Source organism: Oryza brachyantha, chromosome 12 (genome assembly GCF_000231095.2).
Source record: "Oryza brachyantha chromosome 12, ObraRS2, whole genome shotgun sequence".
In the NCBI taxonomy this organism is placed as follows: Eukaryota; Viridiplantae; Streptophyta; class Magnoliopsida; order Poales; family Poaceae; genus Oryza; species Oryza brachyantha.
In genome coordinates this window covers 16,651,195-16,674,716 of record NC_023174.2, presented here as the reverse complement: position 1 = coordinate 16,674,716, position 23,522 = coordinate 16,651,195, and the positions used below count along the sequence as shown (strand labels likewise).

Sequence of the window (23,522 nt, the reverse complement as noted above, 5' to 3'; positions counted from 1 at the left end):
GTTAGTTTATGAACCGTGAAGTTAAATTTTGCATCGAGATAACTTGTTTCATTTATCCGCTCAAATATGTCATGACATGATACTTTTAAAAACCGCACAATAAAACAGAATAACCTAACAAATTATGTTTATTAATTTCTTTATTTCTTTAGTTGGTTTGGGAGTTTACAATGGATGGAGATTCCAATAGGCTGCTAGGCTACTACGTACTCCCGCTCCCTAAAACATAGCTACCTTACATATGAATGGGACACCATCTAGTCCAACGAATATGAATGGAGAGAAATGTACAATTCAATTACAGAGAACTATGTACTCTAAGGAGTGATCTTCGTTAAATCTGTTTAAGTCTGGCTTGGCTAGACTCGATAATGCACCAGGCCAGTGTCAGTGTCAGGCCTAGATATCGAAGCATAAAATAGTAAAATGTATAGAAAAGCTCGAGAAAGCTAAAAAAACCTAGGGTCAGGCCGGGCTCAGGCTTTGTTTTTTCCGTGAATTGTCATATTCATCTCTGGTTTTTTTGTTGGACTTTTTTTAGGCTCGGCTCAAAGCCTGGTCCTACATGGGGTTTGAACATGCTTAATCTTCGTGGATCCCTTTTCTTCCCGAGAAATTGATGGCATTATTAAGGAACTTCACTTAGACAAAGAATCAGTTCGTGATGATTTACAGGCTTTTCTTCGAGCGTTGTTGGAATGCTATGGCCCTACACTTCTATAGGATGTTTGCTTATTTTCATGGTGGAAGTGTGGATCCCCCCACCCCCACGCTAAATTACTCCTTTAACACTTTAGTACACAAGGACACCTCTCCAATCTTTCATAATGATCACAAGCCAATCTCTCTAATGAATAGTTCTGTCAAAATTCTTTCAAAGGCTTTGGCCGACAAAGTTCAGTTACTCATGGCTGAAATTATCCACCAGAATCAGTATGGGTTCACAAAGTTCAGTTACTCATGTTGATAATGACACATCTATAGTAACTTCTTCGATCGAAAAATATAGATGATCGTTTTGGCCAGCTTTTGCTGCTATGCTTTTGGGTTGTAAAACCGGTAATCCCGATATACTCTGTGTGTTTCGAACCAGCTTTAATAAGCAGGGCTACGGCCTTTCTTACAAAATATATATATATATATATATATATATATATATATATATATATATATATATATATATATATATATATATATATATATATATTATACATACTGGACTAGCATGTGTATATAAGTGCTTACGTTTATACTGTTTAACTAATTCGCTATAATCCTGTGATCCAAACAACAAGAATCGTAACAAGATTTTTACTATTCTTTTGCTTTGTATGACTGAATTCATTTTCCACTTTTACCCTCCACGGCTCTACCATATTTCTCATTCTTGTGCCTTTACTTTTTTTTTCCTTCATCCGAACAAAGCCTTAATTAATCTTACTCCACCGCAATTTCAAAGTAAGTGTATTGTATTTTATTGATGAGAAAAAAGAAATATCTTTATTGTTTAGTAAAGTAGAAAAAAATAGAATTACAACCGTATAAATTTATCAAGATACCATCTTACAAGTTGTTATATCATATAAGAGCTGGAGAGAAAAATAAAAGATTAAAACACATCCAGATGTTCTTTCAGATTTTTTAAATAACATTTCTCCATTTATAACCAGATTAATATAGGTGTCGATGAACCAATCCTTGTAATCGAGATACGCGGGAATTGGTTGATGATCGATGCGGAATGCGCGCGTTTAATGGTTCGAAGAGAGATAGAAGAAGGAGCGCGTGAGCCGGAAATGGCGCGAGAATGCAGCATGCGTGACCCATGAGCTGCGCTATTTATTCGATTCGGTTCGCGCGCTTCTTGTTGACAGATCCAAACCACTCCATTACCAACAATGGCGGCGGTCGCCGTGGTGACGTTGTTACTCCTCCTGGCCGTCGCATCGGTCGCGCGGGGAGGCGTCACGAGCACGTACCGGAGGAGGCTGCAGGCGCTGCCGGACATGCCGCTCGACGCCGACGTGTTCCGGCCACCGGCGGGATTCAACGCGCCGGAGCAGGTGCACATAACGCTGGGCGACCTCACCGGCCTCGCCATGACCGTGTCCTGGGTGACGCCCAAGCTGCCCGACACCAACGTCGTCCGCTACGGCCTCCGCCCCGACAACCTCACCCGCACGGCCAATGGCGGCTTCCGCCGCTACTCCTACGGCCGCAAGTACCGCTCGGGGTTCATCTACCACGCCACCCTCACCGGCCTCGAGCACGCCACCAAGTACCACTACGCCGTCGGCTCCGGCACCACCGCCAGGGCCTTCTCCTTCACCACGCCGCCCAAGCCCGGCCCCGACGTGCCCTACAAGTTCGGCCTCATCGGCGACCTCGGCCAGACCTTCCACTCCAACGACACGCTCACCCACTACGAGGCCTCCGGCGCCGACGCCGTCCTCTTCATCGGCGACCTCTCCTACGCCGACAACCACCCGGACCACGACAACAACCGGTGGGACACGTGGGCCCGCTTCGTCGAGCGCAGCGTCGCGTACCAGCCGTGGATCTGGACCACCGGCAACCACGAGCTCGACTTCGCGCCGGAGCTGGGCGAGACGATGCCGTTCAAGCCATTCACCAACCGCTACCCGACGCCGTTCAAGGCGTCCGGGAGCACGCGGCCGCTCTGGTACTCCGTCAGGATGGCGTCGGCGCACGTCATCGTGCTGGCCTCCTACGCCGCCTACGGCAAGTACACGCCGCAGTGGACGTGGCTGCAGGGCGAGCTGAAGCGCGTCGACCGGAAGGTGACGCCATGGCTGCTCGTCTGCGTGCACTCGCCGTGGTACAACAGCAACGGCTACCACTACATGGAGGGCGAGTCGATGCGGGTGGAGTTCGAGCGGTGGCTCGTCGACGCCAAGGCCGACGTGGTGCTCGCCGGACACGTCCACTCGTACGAGCGCACGCACCGCGTCTCCAACGTCGCCTACGACATCGCCAACGGCATGGCCACGCCGGTCTTCAACCGCTCGGCGCCGGTGTACATCAACATCGGCGACGGCGGCAACATCGAGGGGCTCGCCGACAACTTCCGGTGGCCGCAGCCGGAGTACTCGGCGTTCCGGGAGGCGAGCTTCGGGCACGCCACGCTGCAGATCATGAACCGGACGCACGCCTACTACGAGTGGCACCGCAACAGCGACGGCGTCAAGGTCGTCGCCGACCATGCCTGGTTCACCAACCGATACTGGATGCCCACAGACACCAACTAGCTCTTCTTCTTCTTCTTCTTCTTCTTCTTCTTCTTCTTCAAACTTTAATTCTACCTAGGAAGGAATATTAATTTGTTCATGCAGGTTATGAACAGCAAAACCATATGTTTGACGGCTTAGCGTAACAATTATTAATGGAGTAATAATCAAGATCATTCTGTTCTGTTCGGAGTTTGCTACGACTAAACTTTTTTGGTTTTCACCATCTTATCTCCATCATTATATCTTCGCCTGAAGCCCCGAAATAATATTTGAAACTGTTTCTCCAGAAATATTCAGAAACTGAAGTTAGAAAGAAGTTCATACTACTACTATGAAATCTGAATGAACAATTCATATTTGCGACAGCGCATCAGAAATTTGTTCACTGAATGGGCAAGAATGAATGATCTATGTATTTGGCACATGAAAATTTGCAGATCGAGCATCAGGAATAATGGAATATTGAGATCAAGTTGATTGCATACATTGCAAATACGGTAGTATAATATTTATCTTAGCAAAGGCTTGATATGCTATCCTGCCCCTTTGCATACAATTTGGCCATTGCCCCTTTCATAAGTATGTCTTGACGACGACTCCTATGGATGCATGGTCTTTCTCTCTTTTGTATTTTGAGTTTTACTCTCATCCTTCCTTTCGTACCTCGAGATATTGATACCTCGCGGTACCAAATCATTTCTAATCGTTGGATCCAATAATACACATCCTACTTAACTAGATTTAATGGTGAGAAACGATTTGGTACCTTAAGGTACCGGTACCTCGAGATATGCGAGTTTTATTTTCATCACCCCCTTACTATTTTTTCGGTTGTTTTTGAAGCATTTTTGTCGCCTTCAACTACGTAGTTGTTTTTTAGTTTAGGAGTAGTTGTTTAGTTTTGGAGTAGTTGTTTTTTAGTTTTGGAGTAGGACTATGAGAACGCGATCCAGCTAGTAGGTTTTTTTTTACCGTTCTTCAAAAGTATATTAATGTATTAAATTTTTAGTATCTCAAGATATCACACTTTTTACACTAAAAAATGTGATATCTTAGATACTTTTAAGCTTCGTACGTAGGTATCTAGTACCAATGGGTACTTACCGGTACTACTATCCACGAGTACTAATAGATGGGGGTGTATTACTATGATATACATGAAACCATCTTGTACAAACCAACGTAATGAAATCCACGTGAGCCCATGGCCCTAACAAATTCGGTCATCACTGTCACTCTCCACCATAAGCACCCTCTTTGTTGTAGATCCTCGTCTCCTCCAGCTCAGTGGAACCAAATTAAGCCACGCTTGGCTTGAGCTTCCAGGCATCTTGCAGTGACGCACTCAAAACTGGAACCAACTGCTCTTCACCTCCCGTTGGAGCAACGTATTAGATATTTACCTAAACCTATGAATCCTTGGATGGATCTTACATTAGCTCCAAGATGCTAGCCCCATTCCCATGTTCACTAGAATGGTCTAAAATTACAACATTATTTAGAGAAAAGGAATAAATACTATACCGTTTTAACTAAGCTGGGTCCAAATTACAATGATGAAAGCTGATTAATAGTAGTTGTATACCAAACACAATGCTATATCAATTCAACATATATGTCTAAAACTCACCGTAAACAAAATAGAACCATATATATGAAATAGAAAATCAACTCGTTCTATGACACAGGGAACAAATCTTTGCATGTCAAATCAAATTCAACTACAGAATCATTTTTGTGTGAGGAAATTCATAACTTTTATTTTCAGACACTACTAACATTAACGTAGGTAAACAAAATAGTCAGTCTTTATTACTATGGGTGATATAGTCTATTTATAAACGAAACATAATTTATATGTAAAAAATTATGTGTATTTTTATTGATCTAAAAGCTAAGACTAACAAAACTTCAGTAAATAGATTTAAAAATTAACTCTAAATTTAAGGTTAAAAATTTAAATTTTAACTTACACGTATAAAAAGAAGTAAAATGATAGAATTTTTAGACGCGGTTCCACAAGTGATGACACGTCAGGCAGTTAACACGAATTGGATTCTTTATAAGAAAAGAACCTAGAAAAGGATGAAAAAAATAATGAAAAAAAGAGAAGGAAAAGGTGCCCGAAGGAAAATAAAAGAGAAGGCGAATAGCCGACCGACCGAGCGGCCTTCGCCCCTCCCCCCTTTCTTCTTCTTCGTCGTCGTCTTCGTCTCCTTGAGGCTCGGGCTCATCACCAATCAACGCGCCATGACGAGCTCCTCCTCTCCTCCCATAAAGGTACCTGCGCTCTCTCCCCGAATCCCTCGGATTTTCGCTGCGAGGAGGCAAGTTTTGGCTAAATTTCCCCCCTTTTGTGTTTTTTTTCCGTCCGCGTGCGCAGGCGCTGAGCAAGATCGCTTGCAATCGGCTGCAGAAGGAGCTCGCCGAGTGGCAGTTCAGCGCCCCTACCGGGTTCAACTACAAGGTCTCCGATAACCTCCAAAGGTGCCGCCTTTTCTGCCCATATCCCCGCGATTGCTGTCGTTCTGTTGTCTTCTACTAGTTGATTTTTTTTGCTGTTGTGGATGAACCGCGCGATCCGATCCCCATCTTATCTTATGAATAGGTTTACGATCGATTGATTGTTTTTGTTTTCTTCACCGTGTATGTTGTTGATTTTGGGACTTTTGGGGGTTTTATCAGTATTTCTATCCTTGGAAATGCATTTGTGCGATTTTCATAATAGGAGAAATTTGTGTGGCGAGTAAACAGGTGGGTAATCGAGGTGACCGGAGCGGCGGGCACGCTGTACGCCGGCGAGACGTACCAGCTGCAGGCCGACTTCCCCGAGCATTATCCCATGGAGGCGCCTCAGGTGAGGTTTTCACTTTTCACAAGAGATAACGTCCTCATACAAAAGACTGCACCTTTTATATTCCCTTAGTTTCTCTTCTCATCTAATCCTTGCGTTTGATTTGGTTGCGAAATAATCTGGCTCTCTCATTGCAGGTCATTTTTCTCAATCCGGCCCCGATGCATCCACACATTTACAGCAACGGGCACATCTGTTTAGGTAAAGTTGTTCCTTATCATCTAAAAAGTGTTGTTCCTTATGTCTGCCTCTTCTCTCTAGGAGAATATTTGTTTATGCCTCGATGTTGATTAATTGCATGGTGTATGAGAATGTTCTTTGCCTAACCTAATGTTCTATCTAGCTGTCAGTTAGGTGCTAAGATTCCATCTGTTAGCGGCAAGCCACCACCTTTGCCAAGTGTGCTTTTCCAGTTCTTACAGGAGCTGTACAACTGAGATGCTCCGGCTCACCTTTTCATTCTATTTTTCTTCCACTCTATTACTAGTCAATCTTGATGGGATCACAAAATTCATGTGCTGTAAATAGTTTTTCTTGATTCTTGCTAAGTTTTTTTTATTACCTAGATATTAGTTTTTTTTTGTCTTGTTATCTCGCTATTAATATAGCTATCACCAGGACTGAATCCTGAATGATAAAACCTTTGCTTCTTTTATTGTCCTCAATCCTCCTTCTACCCCCAAAACTAGATCTATAAGCCTCCCCTTTTGGTTCCTTTTTGAGTGGGATACTGTTGTTTCTTGGGTAACTCGCAGTAAGTATTTCATGTTTAAATGCCATCCTGCGTAGTGATCACACAGGGTTGCAGTGGTACTTGATGTTTATTTTCATTTGTGATGCACATACAGAAACAAGATTTATACTTTTATCTGTTATTTCTTTTGCCAGATATATATTTCTTTGGCTGTAATTTAGAGTGCCAAAGTTGATAAAATGTAATACTAATGGGAAGTAAAACATTACTTACCTTGCCCTATTGAATGAAGTACTATAAAGTGGTATGGTTAGAGCTTGGATTACAAATTTCTATGTAAAAATGAGTAGAATAGCCTGTGTGATAAGGGTTAAATTGAGGAGTTGGAATGCATGCTAGTTAGGTTTGTGTCTGGGTGGTCCAGGGTGTTTTCTTAAACCTTGTGGAAAGTTCATGACGACTAGGTATCCTAGACATACTAGATAGTATGCTTCTATTCATTTTTTAAACTATTCTATGGATATAATGCTACCTCTCATGTTTCAAATATAAACTTGCTGTTTCCACTTTATTAAATACCTGCAAATGCATTGTGACAATAAATGGTTATAGTTTCACAGCTTATGAAGTGAAACACTTGATGTATCTATGCAGAAAAGGTTGTTCTTTTGCATTACCCTTCACATTTTAAGATATGGTATGCATCTGGTCTCTTGTGTTTGCTGGATGCATACAATATGTGAAATGGTCAAATCATAACAAGCTAAGACAAATAATATATCTGTAGAGTTAGATGTTGGCCACTAAACTATTGTCAGTAAACTTGTCTACCTGTACGCACTACATAGTAGATCCTACTGCAAATCGTCCTATGTTGAATGTGAGACTTTACATTTATAGTCTGATCTTATAAAAAATGAACTCATATCGCTAAAACTTAGACTAATACAAGCACATGGAACCCCTAAATCCAAACCCCGTTATCATGATTTGTTGATAATAAAGGCAGCGTTGAGACTTGCTCTCTCATTCGGTCAATTCCCATAGTCGCGGTCATAGTGTTGCATCAGTCATTTTAACTGCATCCTGACATGGTTCGTTCCTGCTATACTTCCTTCAAAAAGTAAAACAAAAACAAAAGAAATTAAACTCACCCCATCTAGACATCCAGTACTAAAACCCTTTGTTCTTACCACTGAATACAGTTCAATTATTTGGTAACTATCAGTGGTTACTATCCCAAATAATTTAATTTCATGTCTCTGCTGGTCCCCATCATACCATTGCTGTCCGCAGCTAGTTGGTGAGCAGCAATTCCTTGTGGTAAAGAGGGTTCTTTAAGGAACCCTGCTTCCGAGTCGCTCCTTTTCCTTTTCACGAGAACAAGTGCTTCACTACTGTAGCTAGTACTGCCTGAGAAGTGAGACCTTACAAACACATCACATCTCAACTCATACTAAGTGACCATTGGTTCTCAAATACTGTGATCATGACTAGTTCTGTACTCTTGCCACTTGATTATTGAGTCATTCTTGCCACTTTATCATTGAGTCATTGTGGTTTCCTAAGAAAACCAGTAGATGTGATTTTAATCATAATACCCAGGTAACTTTTTGATTAGTTGTGATTGTAATATATTAAGGATATTTACGTTGTTATGGCTTCAGCTACTACCTCTGTTCTTAGGTGTCATTTTCGGATTTTGATTTTATTCTTAAATAGATGACAGTTAAGACTTTCTGGGGAATATGTTCCAATATTACCCCTATAAAAGCTATAATCAGAAGAGCTATATGGTGTAATATGTGGTCGTAACATATGGCCAGACTTTTGGTGAATTGAAAGAAGTGTTTGGTGTCATCTAACAAAGAAAATCTAAGGAAGCCAAAATGTTTTGATCGGATATTTGCATGACCAATTGTCGCTTGTGTCCATGCACTTCAGCCTGGTGTTCACGCTAGTCGAGGCCAATGCCCTTGTTGGTCACTGGATCAGAGTGCATGAGCATTAAGTAGTACTACTAACGAGGGGTGAATCTGTCTATATTCCTCAGCACTCAGCAGTTAAATTGTGTTTTCCGTGCCAATTTTAGAGCCTCATCCTTTGGTGAGGGGAGGTAGTAATATTTAATTTGTGTCTGCTCATATGCTTTCATGTTTTAAGTTATATAAAATATAGCACAATTAGCATCTTGAATCTATTGCTTCCATTTTTTTTATTAGTGTGGATGAACCAAAGGTGTTGTTAATTTAGGAGCAGCTTCACTGCACATTTCATGAGTATTTAAGTACTGTATTCAAGTAACTTTGGTCACTGTTCGAAAATATAGTGCAGCGGAAAATCATTCTTTCAGCAAGATCAATTAGTTTCTGACTCTCCTTAGGTTAGCAAGCGTCATCTTAATCTCCGACTACTGACTTCATGTTTTAGCATTTGACCTGTCTTGTTTTTTGTTTTTTTTTTTATGTTCCACTTTTCTTTCTCATCAGAAACAGTACTTCTGGTCCTTGTAATGTTGATTTCTGTGACTATGAACCAAAAGAGAGAGATGGGATACCATTTTTATGCACGATGTATGTGCTGTAATGTTCACCAGCAATAACAGCTTGCTGCTGGTTTATCTATCTGCAGATATACTGTATGATTCTTGGTCACCAGCAATGACTCTGAGTTCGGTCTGCATCAGCATATTGTCGATGCTGTCAAGTTCGCCAGCAAAGGTTAAACATAACACCTTCACATCTCCTTTCACTTACGAAGAGCACCTTAAAAAGGTAACTTACTTTCTGATTTGGTGTTTGCAGCAACGCCCGGCAGACAATGACCGCTATGTTAGGAATTGCCGCAATGGGAGGTCACCGAAGGAGACCAGATGGTGGTTCCATGACGACAAAGTGTAAGAGTAACTGGTTGGCACTTGTGGGCATCCATAGAGGCCTTGCTCACCAGCCAGCAATCGTTATACCATGAAATCTCTTCCAAGGGGGAGATGAGATGAATTTAGGCTTACTTTTAAGCAACCCTCTATTGGATCACCAAGCTTTAATTGCTGGGATGATGATTTGTAGATGAGTTGCACACATGTTGAATCGTGAATATAATATTACCCGTCAGTGATTATACAAAATAAGCAAGTTTACGGTGCTGATTCTCTGATACGGTCGAGCACAAAAGAACACCATATATTCAACTATGGTGATCTGCTAACGTTGTGTTGCTACATGTCTTCATATAAATTTTCTGAAATCATAGTGGTGCTAGTGTCTCCTGGTTTTGGTAGACTAGTCTTCAAATCTGACGACCTGTTTGGGCGTCATCCTTTAGCCTTTTTAATGACATATTTACAAACTAAAAATAATTTATGAATAAAACTTTTATATACATATTCATAGCAATCGAAAAGCTAATGCTAAAAAATTAACTGCGATGAAAAAAACCTTAAAATAAATTTTAAATTTAAGTAAAAGTGAAAAGATAGGGGTGGAAATCCTCAAACTGAAGTTTGGTGGGAAATTTTAGCCCTCTTATTTTATCTTTTCGCTTATATTTATAAGCTAAAATGTAAATTTTTAATCTTAAATTTAGAGTTAATTTTAAGATTATCATTGTAGGTTATTTTCTGCCTTGGCTTTGCAAATAATATATATATATATATGAAAATTAGATACTACTGCCCTGAGTATTTATAAAACATTTTTGTTTTGTTTGTAAACGTACCGTTTCCTTTATTCCTCTAGTAAGCCAAAAATGGGCGCACGGGTTTTTCAAGTTCCTGCTTCAAGCTATAAGTGGACAAATTGAGGGCGTTGATTGAGGAATTTTTCCTTTACATGCAAGATTTATTCTTAGTTGATTGAATCTATACCGCTATAATTTCACGGTTTTGATTAATGCCATTACCGTTGACATATTTGAAACCATACTATTATAATGGGAAATTGCTATATTAATCCTGTTTTCCAGCTAGCTAACAAAATAACCTTACTTTTTACTTTGCTTATTTAATCCTCATTTCTAAAAACGATAGTTAAGGTGTTCTGTTTTATACGTGTGTTGACTCTAATTAGAGACGCTGACTAGAAGAAATACAAACAGAAAATTAATTAGTCTAGAGTCAGCTTGAGAGACTGTACTTTGTATGAGTAGTTTTTTTTTTCTATTGATGTGGCCTGAGATAGAGCAAAATAATAGGGTCTACCGTTGAACATGCCCGGATGTCCTTGCCCATTTGATCATGCTTTATTATGTTAACTGAGGTAGGACTTGTTTATTTGTGAATATGTGTACAAAATTAAAAAGTTTGAAATATATATGAGGAAAAAATATATAGTTTGATTTTTCTATAGAAAAACAAAACAATCACCTCCATTTTTCCATGTTGAAAAATCCAAGTCAAACACACTGATTTTCTTTAGCAAAGTCTTGAGGCGCCAACGGCATTGGAAGTTGGAGTAGGAAAGGGAAAGAAGCGAGCCACAACAATGGGGACGGCAGGCGAGGTACGGCACTGGAATGCTGACGTCAACGGCATCTCCCTCCACGTCGCCGACCAGGGCCCCGCCGACGGCCCCGCGGTGCTCCTCATCCATGGCTTCCCGGAGCTCTGGCTCTCGTGGCGCCACCAGATGGCCGCGCTCGCCGCCCGCGGCTTCCGCGCCCTGGCACCTGACCTCCGCGGCTACGGCGACTCCACCGCCCCCGACGACCCCGCCGCCTACACCATCTTCCACATCGTCGGAGACGTCGTCGCGGTCCTCGACCACCTCGGCCTCCCCGAGGTGCTGGTGGTGGGGCACGACTTGGGCGCTCAGGTGGCGTGGCAACTCTGCCTGTTCCGGCCGGACATGGTGCGCGCCGTCGTCACCATCGGGGTTCCCTTCTTCCCCCGGGGGCCTCATCCTCCCTCGGACGCATTTGCAGCGCGAGATGGCCTATACATCATGCAGTTCCAGGTCTTCTCTTCATGTCTTATACTTTTACAATCTCCTCTTACGTTTTACATACATGAATCGCAAATCAAGGATGCTTGCCTTGTGAAATGGACATATGTAATGGAAAGAGACCATCTATATAGTCTGAAGATGATAAAGATTCGATTTTGAGGGTGGCATGCTGTAACTCTCTAATTGTTTGTAATGAAATACAATGAGCGCACCAATCCTTGTAGGATGGATGACCGCGAATCTTAGCGATAGAGGGTTGATTTGATTCTTCATAAACACTTGCTCAGACTCGTTGAAACTTCAGCTTTTATGAGTTACAGTTTAAGCCTGAAAGTGCGATACATGCAGATGGATTGTTGAAATGGAATGCTAGAACAATACCTATTCCTTCCTTCCTACCCTTGACCCCCTGTAACTCTCTTCAAGATTGTGAAGGTCCTAAGTTTGGATGTTCAGGCTGGCATGAAAGCCCTCCATAGTTCTTTTTAAAAGAGGCTTGAAACTGTGTATAGTCTATCTTCTCCTTGATACACAAATGGCATGCTATCTTGTGTCTCATCCACATAGCAGGATCAAATATTTCAATAATTGTGATGTCAACCGTAATTTGGTCTTACTAAAGGAGATTTGCATTCTTCATGTCCATGTTGACATTACAAATTAGCTTCTAGTATTAGCAGTAGCAATCACCCGCACTGTACATGTTCAAAGTGGATCACCATAATTCAAAGCTGTTGTTTGCAGGAACCAGGGAGAGCTGAAAGGGCATTTGCTCGTTATGATGTTGCAACTGTCCTGAAAAAGTTCTACTCCATCGAAATCGACGACCTCACTGCTCCTCCTGGGGTGGAGATCATAGACTTCCTTGAGGCACGTTCATCGCCGCTTCCATGGATTACTGAAGAAGAACTTGGCCAGTATGCTGAAAAGTTTCAGAAGTCTGGGTTCACAGGACCCATCAACTACTACCGCGTGATGGACACGTAAAATTTCCAGCCATTCGTTGTGTCTGTGCGTTCTATTTCATTTAGCTCCACAGTAATATATGTCAAATGCAGGAACTGGAGACTTACTGCACCCTGGCAAAACGCAAAAATTATGGTGCCTGCAAAGTTCATCTGTGGTGATAAGGACATGGGTCTCAAGTCCTTTGGAACTGAGCACTTTATCAAGAGCGGCGCTTTCAAGTCATTTGTTCCAAATCTTGAGGTCGTCACCATTGAAGGTCACCATTTCCTCCAGCAAGAGCAGGCCGAGAGAGTAAATTCAGAGATACTGTCCTACTTGGACAGGTTTACTGGTGAGAAGGCATGAACAGGATGGTCACTCAAACCGTGCACCAGAAAATAAACAGTATACTACTGTAGAATGCTTTGAGATTTCTGGAATCTTGCTTCTTTTTTCCAAAATGGTTGAGCTCATATAGCTCCTGTATTTGAAATGTGAAAGTCAACCATTTGTTACCTTAAATAAACAAATATACGAGCAGTTGTTAAGCCCCATAGTATTTTACAAGCTCCATGTTTCGTTTTGTTCTTAACAAAAATCTGCTCCAAGTGAGTTCTCCATGGTAGAACAGAAAACATGTAACTTACGTGTGAAGAAAACATGTAGCTTTTCCGGGGGTCGTTGCTTCGTTTTTTCAACAAAAGAGTCAAAAGACATATTTTCAAACAAAAAAGTAATTTGTGCACAAAACTTTTATATACGTATTTTTAGCGATCTAAAAACAAATGCTAAAAAATAAATTACGATGAAAAAACCTCAAAATTAACTCTAAATTTATAGTTAAAAAGTTAAATTTTAACTTATAAATATAAACAAAAGAGAAAAGAAAAGAGCGTCCGTTTGCCATGTGATTACATATTTACACAAGATGCAACTTGGGCAGACAAGTTTTAAACCGAAATACGGCTGAAGGATTAGTTGTAAATATTTACTCGAAAACACATTCTTTTTAGCGCAAAATACAAGGACGAAGGTATTATATCTTCTTATGGATCAAGGACCGTCCAGGCAACGTTGTGCGGTTCAGATCAAGCGACAACATACCTAAACTTGTCACGTAGTCAGTTGTTTTTCCTTTCCCCGATGGCGGCGGAGCGCCGGCGATCGGGGCGGCCCCGTCGGAGGTGCTGGCCGGCGATGGTCCTCGCCGGCGAATGGCTCCTCCGCGAGAACCTTCTCTTCTCAAAGTTACATCTGAGGTTAGTGCCAAGCCCGGTAACCGCAGTGAACAGTGGGAAAACCAGACGAAATTTGTCAAAAAATTAATCTTTTTGTGTAAATTTCTTTTAAACTTAGTAGGGTTACAAAGTTTTTACAGTTATCGCAACCCGACGGTAAGTCCGGTTACGGCGGTAACCGGTGAGAAAACCCTGAGTGCCGTTATCAATCTGAATTTGCTGAAATCGCAGGAACACGCGGAAATTCCTATGTTTCATTGTCTGAAGAAGAGAAAAATGTTGAGCACCTCTACAATTCTCTGCTCTCTGTCACCAAGGTACAGAAAAAGACCTTGGGTTAATCTTTTGTTAGATACTAACCCCATAAGGTGATGCATCTGACAGCGTTGCTCATCACTGTTCCTTGACTTTTAGGCTGTTGAGATGGCAATGATCTGTCGACGTTATCTTGATGAGGTTGCCCAGTTCAGTTCGTTGCATTTGCATCTTACACTGTGGAGTTCGTACGCGCAACATCTGGCACAGCACAGTGCAGAGCTAAGTGCGGTTTGCAGATGGAGATAGATTTTTTTTCTTCTTCTTATATCTCCACAGAAAGGATGGACGATTCGTCTGGTAAAATTCATCAACTCGTCACTATATAATATGTTGAATGTTGATGCAGCAGGTTGTACTGCAGATGACTGATGATGTCATAAAATGCAGATGAAGCAGAGTAGAAGCTCGGTAACATCTTCGACGGTCATCATGTAAGTCCCTTATCCTAATTTGCTGATAGTGTTTTTTCATCCTAATTTGACTGATGATGCCATAGGATAGTTGCATAAACATTTGATTCTACCACAGTTTATAAGGGTCAATGGAACATATATAAGCACAACCGAACAGAACTAAACCTCTGCTAGAGGAGAAGTAAAATTCAGAGAGAGAGAGAGAGAGAGAGAGAGAGAATAAGAATATGTGATAGTGGGCCAGACGAGATGGGCTGCAAAGGCTTGAACAGCATGATCAAACCATGACCATTCTTCCCCCATCTGCCTTTTCCATGAGAAAGGAGGTTATAATGTTGTGGAGGTGCAGCAAGATTCTTTGTCAATTATTGAGACAATCACTGATCTGTTCCCTCACGCCATAGACTACGGTCCATGGCCGGCTGCAATAATGCTCTCATCACACTCATCATAACGACTTGGAACGGATCATCAATAACAAAACTACAAGATTAGGATTGACTAATCATATCTTTTTTCCCCAATGGCTAGACCCAGCTGCATGCCTGCTTCTTTGGAGAAAGACTGAGCTGCATGTATGCCTGTAAGGGTCCTGTTTAGTGTACTTTGTGATAGTGCCACTGCTGAACACCACACAAAAAACAGTTTAACAGTGGCTTAGATCTGATGAGTCCCAGAAATTAGAAGAGAAAAATCAGAAGGGTTCATCTTTTGTGGCCAAATATGTTCATAACTCTGTATTAGTTTACTTCAACATAAATGATCTCGAGTGAATATATGACTTGTAGCAGTACTGTAGAACATGTGTAAGAGTACTTAAACACACGTTTTCTGAGAGGGGAATTGTGAGGTGGTTATTGTTCCAGCATCCCAACCTCTAACTACCTGAGCACTGATATCCATCAGTGCCATTTGCTCATGCATGCTTGAAATTAAAATGCTACCGGTACAGGTGAGAGGTCATTATCCTTCAGTCCACGCTGCTACTAGCGTCTGCTAACTATATTAATTCTTGTGTATCCACAGAACAGGCTAACCAATTAATTTGTACCAACTAATTAAGCAACTGCTTGTTCTAAAATTTAGCTTATTTCAGTTAGCTGGTTACATATCGAGAAATTAATCATCTACACAAGTAAGGTGCAAAGATAGATTTTTTTTTTTGATAGGAACTTGCCCTTCTTGTGATACAACACACACATGCAAACTCATGGCAGTAATCAAAAGGCTACACCTTTAAATTAGTAGAGGTTGTAAGAACTTCCCAACGGTTGGTTGTTGCATATCTACAATGACTTGTGGTTTTAGAGTCATCAAGGACTCTCTAGCTAGCAAATACTGCAATCTCCCTGCAAAACATAAGTCTCGTCTCTTTCGCTTCTGTTTATACTTATAAAATAATTTTTAACCTTAAATTTAAAGTTAATTTTGATGTTTTATGATTGTAGTTTATTCCTAGCCTTTGATTTTCGATCGCTGTGAATACATATATAATAGTTTTATTTATAAATTATTTTCGTTTTAAAAAAAAGCTAAACGATTACCCCCATGTCTTTTATATGCTACTTCCTCCAGTTATACTATACTTGTTGGTTTGGATAAAGGTACAGTATTCGAAAAACAACTTTGATCCAATTATACTAATTTGTACATATAATCCTAATGTTTCTACAATAAATATATTAGAAGTTACTTATAGTAAAAGTTCTAAAAATTTGATCTCATGTTTGTCCAAAACAATTAGTAGTATGAAAAGGGGTAATAGAACACAAGAAATGCTGTCGGCAAAGACCAGTAGCTTTTTTTCCACCCAAGCTCGGTGGTGTTTAGTTTGCAAAAAATTTTTGCAAAAACATCACATCAAGTTTTCGGATACATATTTGAAGTATTAAACGTAGTCTAATTACAAAACAAATTTTAGATTTCGGCTGGAAACCGCGAGACGAATTTTTTGAGCCTAATTAATCCATCATTAGCACATATTGGTTACTGTAGCACGTATGACTAATCACTTTCTAATTAGGCTCAAAAGATTCGTCTCAAAATTTCTTCCGTAACTGTGCAATTAGTTTTTTGATTTATCTATATTTAATGCTAAATATTATTTAGGTGTTCAAAAATTTGATGTGATGTTTTTGGAAAAAAATGTTGGGAACTAAACCAGGCCAGTGGCCTTGTTTCTTAAGGGAAAACTTGATGTGTGTGTCGTTCACATGGTCTTGACAATATCAGGAGTTCAGAACAGAAAGCCTGCCTCATTGCATATACTAGCTAGACTCTTAAGAAAAAGATTAAATATAAGAACTTGTGCATATCAACACCCATGCCAAGAAAAAATCCAAACAAATGAGAGGAAGAGGAGAACAACATGATATGAGCACGCCTAGTAGATACCACTAGCTACTTGCAAAACACAAGAAAACACATATATTGTATATAATTGATTGCCGGCCGGCTGCTGTACAATTTCACGGTATATACGTTGTAATGCTGAATGATATCAGCATGCTATCTCCATACTGTTGATTGTGTTTTGGAAGATGCCACAGAAATTAATCAACTATTACTAGCCAGTAGGTCTTATCTGCTAGTTGTTAGTATTTGATCTAATTGCTGTACTTATAAATCTGCTAGCGCATTTACAAATTGAGCTACTACTACAGTGCATGTACAATACCAACAATGCCCTATCCAATTGCATGACATGAGCCAATCTACTCCAATGTCTCTGATCAGTAGCTAGGGGAGTAGCTAGGTAGAGTACCAACAGCTCATGCACTGAACCCGGTCCATCCATGGCGCCTGTTCTTGCTGCAGCTACATATGCCTGGCTATATACTAGCCGGTAGCCCTGTAGCAGCTGGGTGCTCAGATTAATCTGGACCCATTGATGATGTTTTGTGAACCAGTAGTCAGCATGCATCTCTGTATCATCAGCAACCATTTTTTTTTCTGCACTGCTTCCAGTTCCAGTACCAGGTTTTGGATGCACATGTTATAATGGTGGCCCAGTTTGCAATTGATAGCTGCAACTCCTATCTTGCTGCCTTCTTAACAGAATGTTGCGATGAACAGAGCAAAGCTGCAACGTATTTGAAGTGCATCTGCACCGCCTGATCAAAATCTGAACCCCTCTGATGGACCTGCAAAAGGTCTCTGCACTCGCTACAGCCCATAAATAATGTCCCAGGTTTTTCGTGTAACCATGTAATCCTAATTAATTTGGTCTGAATTGAGAGGTAACTGCACAGCAATTTGGTTGTTACTATAAAACAAAATGAAGAATGTCTTCAGAATAACTAGAGCTATACCAACTGAAACAGAAGCGTTTAAATGCCTAGTGGATTAATCTAACACCCCAATCTTTTCGCTTCTATTTATGTTTATAAGTGAAATTTTGTTTTTTCAACCTTAAGTTTGGAGTTGATATTATGGTTTCTTCATCACAGTTTATTTTTCAACCTTAGCTTTTTAGCTCGCTAAGAATACATATATAAAATTTTTATTCACAAATTATTTTTAGTTCGTAAATACGTCACCCCTTGAGTTTCGGTCCACTAATCTTTCTGTTTCTTAAGGGAAATTAATTAAAGCTTACATGTATTGTTAAATGTCATTGTCAAATGCCTTACGCTTGCAAGGTTTAATTTAGAGCTTAAAATCGCCACACATCCAACTCAACTTCCATCAGCAGTGGTGTGCTCTGTGCTAGGTGCCAAATGTGCAACAGTAACAGACAACAGAAATGCTCCAAAACCAAAAGGCTATGTAGTTATTCATAGCTTAGCTAGCTTCTAGGGCACAGACAGAGGGGCAGGCCAATGGGCAAATTTGTTGATAAGTAAATGTTGACAGGGCAGAAGAACAGTGTTGATCCTCTCCTCCTTGGTGTATCATGCATGCATGTGTGTGCACTGTACTGTACTTTGGCCACTGGAAAAGCCAAAGATCCCAGTAGTAGGGTTCCTAGCACTGAACAAAGTGGAAAGCTTTGACCCACTGAAAATGTGCAAAGAGCTTTACCATCCTACTATATCTTCTCCTCCTTGTCCTTGACATGGTAGTAATAAGTAGATGGTAGTTGTACTGATCTCTTAGACAGGGGCTAAAGTTAGTCATATCGGATGTTTGGATAATTATTAAAAATAGTAAACGTAATCTATTAATAAAACCCATCCATAATCTTGGTCTAATTCGCGAGACGAATCTAATGAGCCTAATTAATCCTTGATTAGCCTATGTGATGCTACAGTAAACATTTGCTAATTATGGATTAATTAGGCTCAAAAAAATAGTCTCTCCGATTAGCTCTCATTTATGAAATTAGTTTTTTTATTAGTCTATGTTTAATACTTCAAATTAGTGTCCAAACATTCGATGTGACATGGGGCTAAAAAGTTTAGCCCCATCTAAACAACCCCTTAATACTCTCCTTCTAGAATGGTAGTACTATACTTGTGCTTTATGTATCAAGTACACAATTGAAATGCAGGGTAGTAGGCGATTGGAGTGTTTAGATGCATGTTTCTTTCATGGAATTAATGGAGAGTCACATTGACATACACATATAGGTGTATGCTCATAGAATATCCAAACAAATTAACCTTATTTCTGACTGAGAAACTCTTGTATTATAAACTATATATGTGGAACTGCAATACAATAGTGGCATGAAGTGAACATATATATATGTCCATAATTAAAGCGATGTTGTTTGCTCCAAAAGGTAGGAAAGGGAGATAGAGAAAGATGTCTCGATCGGTCACAAAAACTTGGTCATATTCATGGCTACCTAGCTCATCATCGATCGATCTTTCTCTTGGTTGCACGCATGGCTGACTGATAAATATTCATATATATATGCAAACATATATCTGAACAGGGACAGCTACCCTAGCCAGCCAGTTCATCATCGATCTCATCAGCATCAGCATCTGGTTGACGACGACGATGTTTCAGTTGTGTGCGTTTTCATGCATCTATCACCGTCGATGCAACGAAAATGTGTCAATATGAGCCTTAGGACTTGCCGAATCTATCTTAGCTCGATCGTCATGTGTTGGTCTCTTTCCAAACACAACTTTCCAACATGTTTTTGTCTCTCTGTTTTTCTTTTCTTCTTTGAATTTTTCTCTTGCGCCGGACATACAGATGCATGGATCGACGACAGAGACGCCGATCGAATTTGTTAGGTCGGTTTCCTTTATGATTCACACGTACGTATTATGATATGTACTACTAATTAGCTGTTTAAATATCTGAAAACTAACCAGCTTATGGGACTCCATGACTCTTTATAAGTCTCATCAGATTAAAGGACAGGAGTGTCCTGGCTAGCTGGCTCTTTATGCCACTTCTCGGGTCCTCTTTTTCAGAAACATTTTTGAGAGGGTCAAGAAAGTAGATGGTGACAAAGAAAATGTCTGATTAAGTATGTCATTATGCTGCCTTTTTGGCATAGCTAAAGAGTGTGGTGTATTTTATCAGATCTGTTTAATTAGTATCATACTCGCAGATCATTTATAGATGCTAACTGAAAGTTGGGTGCAATTAATGGACGCCCTGTATCAGAATTTTGACCCTAATCAAAGCCATCAGCTGGAATTCAGTTTAAGCATCGGGGGCAATTAAGATGCCGATTATCAAATTAAGCTACCTATCATTTGGAATTCAGTTGAAACATTGAGGGAAAGATGCTGATAATCAGTTCTATCAATAGGCTATATATACAGGTAAACTGTGCAAGGGCGTACGGTGCACTAAAATAGGTTGAGATGGGCACCATCATCTGCATGATGAAAAGCTCAAGAGCAAATTGCATTTTGATGTGTCCTCATTAGCTTTCTTCTTTTAATCGATTACACACGGTGTGATTTGGACACGCTCTTAGCTTTATTGTGCTAATTTGACAGGGTCCAAGATCCCAAATAGCTCTCTCTCTCTCTCTGCATATTCAAAGATGGATATACCCTCACCTAGAGCTGCCAAGCTGAATTAAACAAACCTAAATAATTTCTTGTGAGTTTTCTCTCACAACAAACTAATAATCAATTAAGTGGAAAATTGGACCTTGCTTGTATGGCACAAACACTAGAGTATTTGTTTAGTCAAAATTTGACAAGACTTGTTTGTCCAGGCCTAGCTAAAATAATAGCACAATCAGTGTATTGTTTAGACGTTTCTAATCCTCTAGGCTCAGCCATTATTATTTTAGTCTGAATATATAACTATTTGGTGGTTTGGATGATGGCATGGTTTAGACAACAATAATCTATACTAGTACATTGATTGTGATCTAGTTGGTTAAGTCAATTTAAGTTAATCATACGTGGACTTTTTGGATTTTATCGCAAGATTTTTAATGCACATCGTCTATACCGTGGACTGCTCATCGCTGGGGTCATTTACAAACTGACACGGCATCGAACAAACGATCCACGCACGCACATATATGTTAATTATTCTTTTCACGCACTTGTGTACGTAAAATGGTGAAAAAGAGAGAATAATAACCTGTTTATTACCTGCCCAGTTGGTATATACTTGATAGCAATGGCTTATCACCAACAATACTTAATTCCTTTTATGCTTAGTTTTTATTCCTTTTAACTTTCTCAGATCTTTGAATAAGTCGTTACATTCTAGCATCACACATGTAAAGAAATTTAAACTAAGGTATAGGTAATATCACCTTGGATAAGATAACATAAGCAAGCAGCACAAACTACTACATATTCATAGGTGTGTGATTGTCCTTCATAGATCTATGATCTGTCTGAGGCATGGAACAAGACTAGCACTAGTATAGGAACACAAGGTTGACAGCTAAGATGAACAAGCCCAATAAGCGGCAGCCACGTGGCGCATTTGGGGGGGGGCACCTAATTCAAAGAGAAGCTTCTGTAATTGAGAGCAATCAGGCCCTATAATGGAGACAAATGCATCTGAAAAAAGATAGAAAGAGAACAGGACACTAATTAGTAGTAGTTTAGGAAAGAAGGCAGGCTGAGTAAGCAAGCAGAAACTAACAGCTCCCCACACTAAATTCAAGGACCATGACAACAACTGCTACCCTCTTGCTACGTACTCCTATTTGTGTGGCTAACATTAATTAATCACCCCCACGTCATCCCTACATCAGCAACAGCCTGCATCTTAGTAAGCAAAACAGCATTTGCATTGCACATATATAGTGGCAGTCCCTCTGAATTGCACTTTCAGATGCAAAATTAACCTTGTAAGTTGTAACAACCAAGAGTGAAATAGATGGCCATTAGTACATATATTTATACAATTCCTTAATTGGAAACTAGTTTCTATCGCCAGGTCCTATGTATGACTAACTGGAGGGCTTAATCACTTCTGGTTATAGTAATTAGTTTACTGTGTTATCAGGGAGTTGGATGTCAGTTTCATGGATGTTGTTGGCTTAGCATATACGAAAGGAAACCATAAACGGGCACCAAAGGGAGGAGATCTTACCAAGGCGGCCAAACAACAACATACTGATCAAACTAATCATGCCAGTTATTTTATCTTAAGCTCGCTCATTTTAATATGATATCAACAATGGATTCTTTCTAGAACTGGCTACAACTTACAAGAAAACCTCACTTATATTAAGCCCTGAATAACAAGACGACCAACATGATTATCTATCTTGTATAACAAGTCACCACAGGATTTGTCATCCAGATTATATACTACTCAATCATTTACTTATTTGTTGTCTTCTGCTATTTATTTATTGTGTCCTAATGTACTGCAAATACCCATAAACATATATCATCATTTCTTCTGGCAAATATAGAATTCCCTGCAAAAGTTTCTATTAGCTGACTCAGCCTTAAGTACTGTATATATGACATTATTTTCTTCACAGGTATATATATATATATATATATATATATATATATATATATATATATATATATATATATATATATATATATCCTGGTGATCACAACATTAAAAGATCTGAGTAAAAAGGTGAAACACAGATTAGTGGGTGGTTACAAGAAAGTAAAAAAAAAAGACACAGGGGATTATTTCTTATATGGTAGGCAGTAGAAGTAGCTAGCAGCAGAAGTAGGATAAAAAGGAAGAAAAGAAAAGGAAAGCAGGTAGGGATGGATTTATAATTTAAAGTCTAAGACAAGGTTGGTTTTGATTTAGGTCCACCCACTGGTTGTTAGGAGATGGAAGGCATCCATCCATCATCTTCATCCCTAACCACAACACCCACTCCCAACCTCAATGTGTGCACTGCAAGCCCATCTCCTTCTCCATGCATGCATATATGCTTATATATGCCTTTGATTTGAAGAGAGGTTACCACCCTTAAACCATCTTTAGCAACCATACTTAATTAGTCTTATCCCTTTCCTAATTCACTGGATGCATCATGTGGGTTATGTCTGAATTACAGATCACGTGTTCTAATATAATATATGTATGGTGGGTACAGTGATATTGTGGTCACAATTAAAAAAAACCAATCACTTCAACTGAACTTGTTACCTTTGAGGTGAACAGGTATAAAGATCAGTTCTTTTGTTTACATGTGTACATCTATTATATAGAGGTTTAAGACATAATTTTACTCCTCTATTATCTTAAAAGATTAGCTCCTTGTACCATTACAACTTGTTTTCGCTGAAAATATAAACTTAAATTTGTAGTACAATACACAATTTAACTCATGTTAGAACATTGCATGTTTTATGTTTCAAAGAAATATTTCAAACCCTTTGCCCATGCAAATTCAGTCTAAGGCATCATTCGTTTCCGGTGCTAGATTTTGGATTTTTATGGTCACACTTTCTAAGTTGTTAGATAATGTGTTTCATGTTAAAATTTCGTA

The 23,522-nt window shown here is 39.9% G+C and overlaps 3 protein-coding genes and 1 long non-coding RNA gene across 4 annotated transcripts; all 4 read left to right on the top strand.

Moving 5' to 3' along the window:
* The first annotated feature begins 1,864 nt into the window (after positions 1 to 1,864).
* On the top strand, positions 1,865 to 3,448 carry LOC102704201 (purple acid phosphatase 2-like). Its single transcript, XM_040529219.1, has one exon. The coding sequence runs from the start codon at positions 1,899 to 1,901 to the stop codon at positions 3,267 to 3,269; it is 1,371 nt and encodes a 456-aa protein (XP_040385153.1). The 5' UTR covers positions 1,865 to 1,898; the 3' UTR covers positions 3,270 to 3,448.
* Positions 3,449 to 5,368: 1,920 nt separating this feature from the next.
* On the top strand, positions 5,369 to 9,955 carry LOC102713505 (ubiquitin-conjugating enzyme 15). Its single transcript, XM_006664178.3, has 6 exons — positions 5,369 to 5,531; positions 5,635 to 5,738; positions 6,006 to 6,108; positions 6,243 to 6,306; positions 9,431 to 9,519; positions 9,604 to 9,955. The coding sequence occupies exons 1-6, from the start codon at positions 5,502 to 5,504 to the stop codon at positions 9,697 to 9,699; spliced, it is 486 nt and encodes a 161-aa protein (XP_006664241.1). The 5' UTR covers positions 5,369 to 5,501; the 3' UTR covers positions 9,700 to 9,955.
* Positions 9,956 to 11,259: 1,304 nt separating this feature from the next.
* LOC102713782 (epoxide hydrolase A) lies at positions 11,260 to 13,256 on the top strand. Its single transcript, XM_015843162.2, has 3 exons — positions 11,260 to 11,751; positions 12,487 to 12,725; positions 12,801 to 13,256. The coding sequence occupies exons 1-3, from the start codon at positions 11,281 to 11,283 to the stop codon at positions 13,054 to 13,056; spliced, it is 966 nt and encodes a 321-aa protein (XP_015698648.1). The 5' UTR covers positions 11,260 to 11,280; the 3' UTR covers positions 13,057 to 13,256.
* Positions 13,257 to 13,844: 588 nt separating this feature from the next.
* Positions 13,845 to 18,004, top strand: LOC107305442. The gene is made up of 5 exons (XR_001551599.1): positions 13,845 to 13,949; positions 14,160 to 14,245; positions 14,343 to 14,543; positions 14,634 to 14,677; positions 17,718 to 18,004. It is a non-coding gene; the product is annotated as an uncharacterized LOC107305442 (long non-coding RNA).
* Positions 18,005 to 23,522: the final 5,518 nt, after the last annotated feature.

What these genes read in the sequence shown, in the direction of transcription:
- LOC102704201 (XM_040529219.1), top strand. Translation starts at nt 1,899, where the DNA reads ATGGCGGCGGTCGCCGTGGTGACGTTGTTACTCCTCCTGGCCGTCGCA.
- LOC102713505 (XM_006664178.3), top strand. Translation starts at nt 5,502, where the DNA reads ATGACGAGCTCCTCCTCTCCTCCCATAAAG. An exon ending in CCTCCTCTCCTCCCATAAAG is followed by an intron (nt 5,532 to 5,634) that starts GTACCTGCGCTC and finishes CCGCGTGCGCAG; the next exon opens with GCGCTGAGCAAGATCGCTTG. An exon ending in CAACGGGCACATCTGTTTAG is followed by an intron (nt 6,307 to 9,430) that starts GTAAAGTTGTTC and finishes ATCTATCTGCAG; the next exon opens with ATATACTGTATGATTCTTGG.
- LOC102713782 (XM_015843162.2), top strand. Translation starts at nt 11,281, where the DNA reads ATGGGGACGGCAGGCGAGGTACGGCACTGGAATGCTGACGTCAACGGC. An exon ending in TATACATCATGCAGTTCCAG is followed by an intron (nt 11,752 to 12,486) that starts GTCTTCTCTTCA and finishes TGTTGTTTGCAG; the next exon opens with GAACCAGGGAGAGCTGAAAG. An exon ending in TACTACCGCGTGATGGACAC is followed by an intron (nt 12,726 to 12,800) that starts GTAAAATTTCCA and finishes TGTCAAATGCAG; the next exon opens with GAACTGGAGACTTACTGCAC.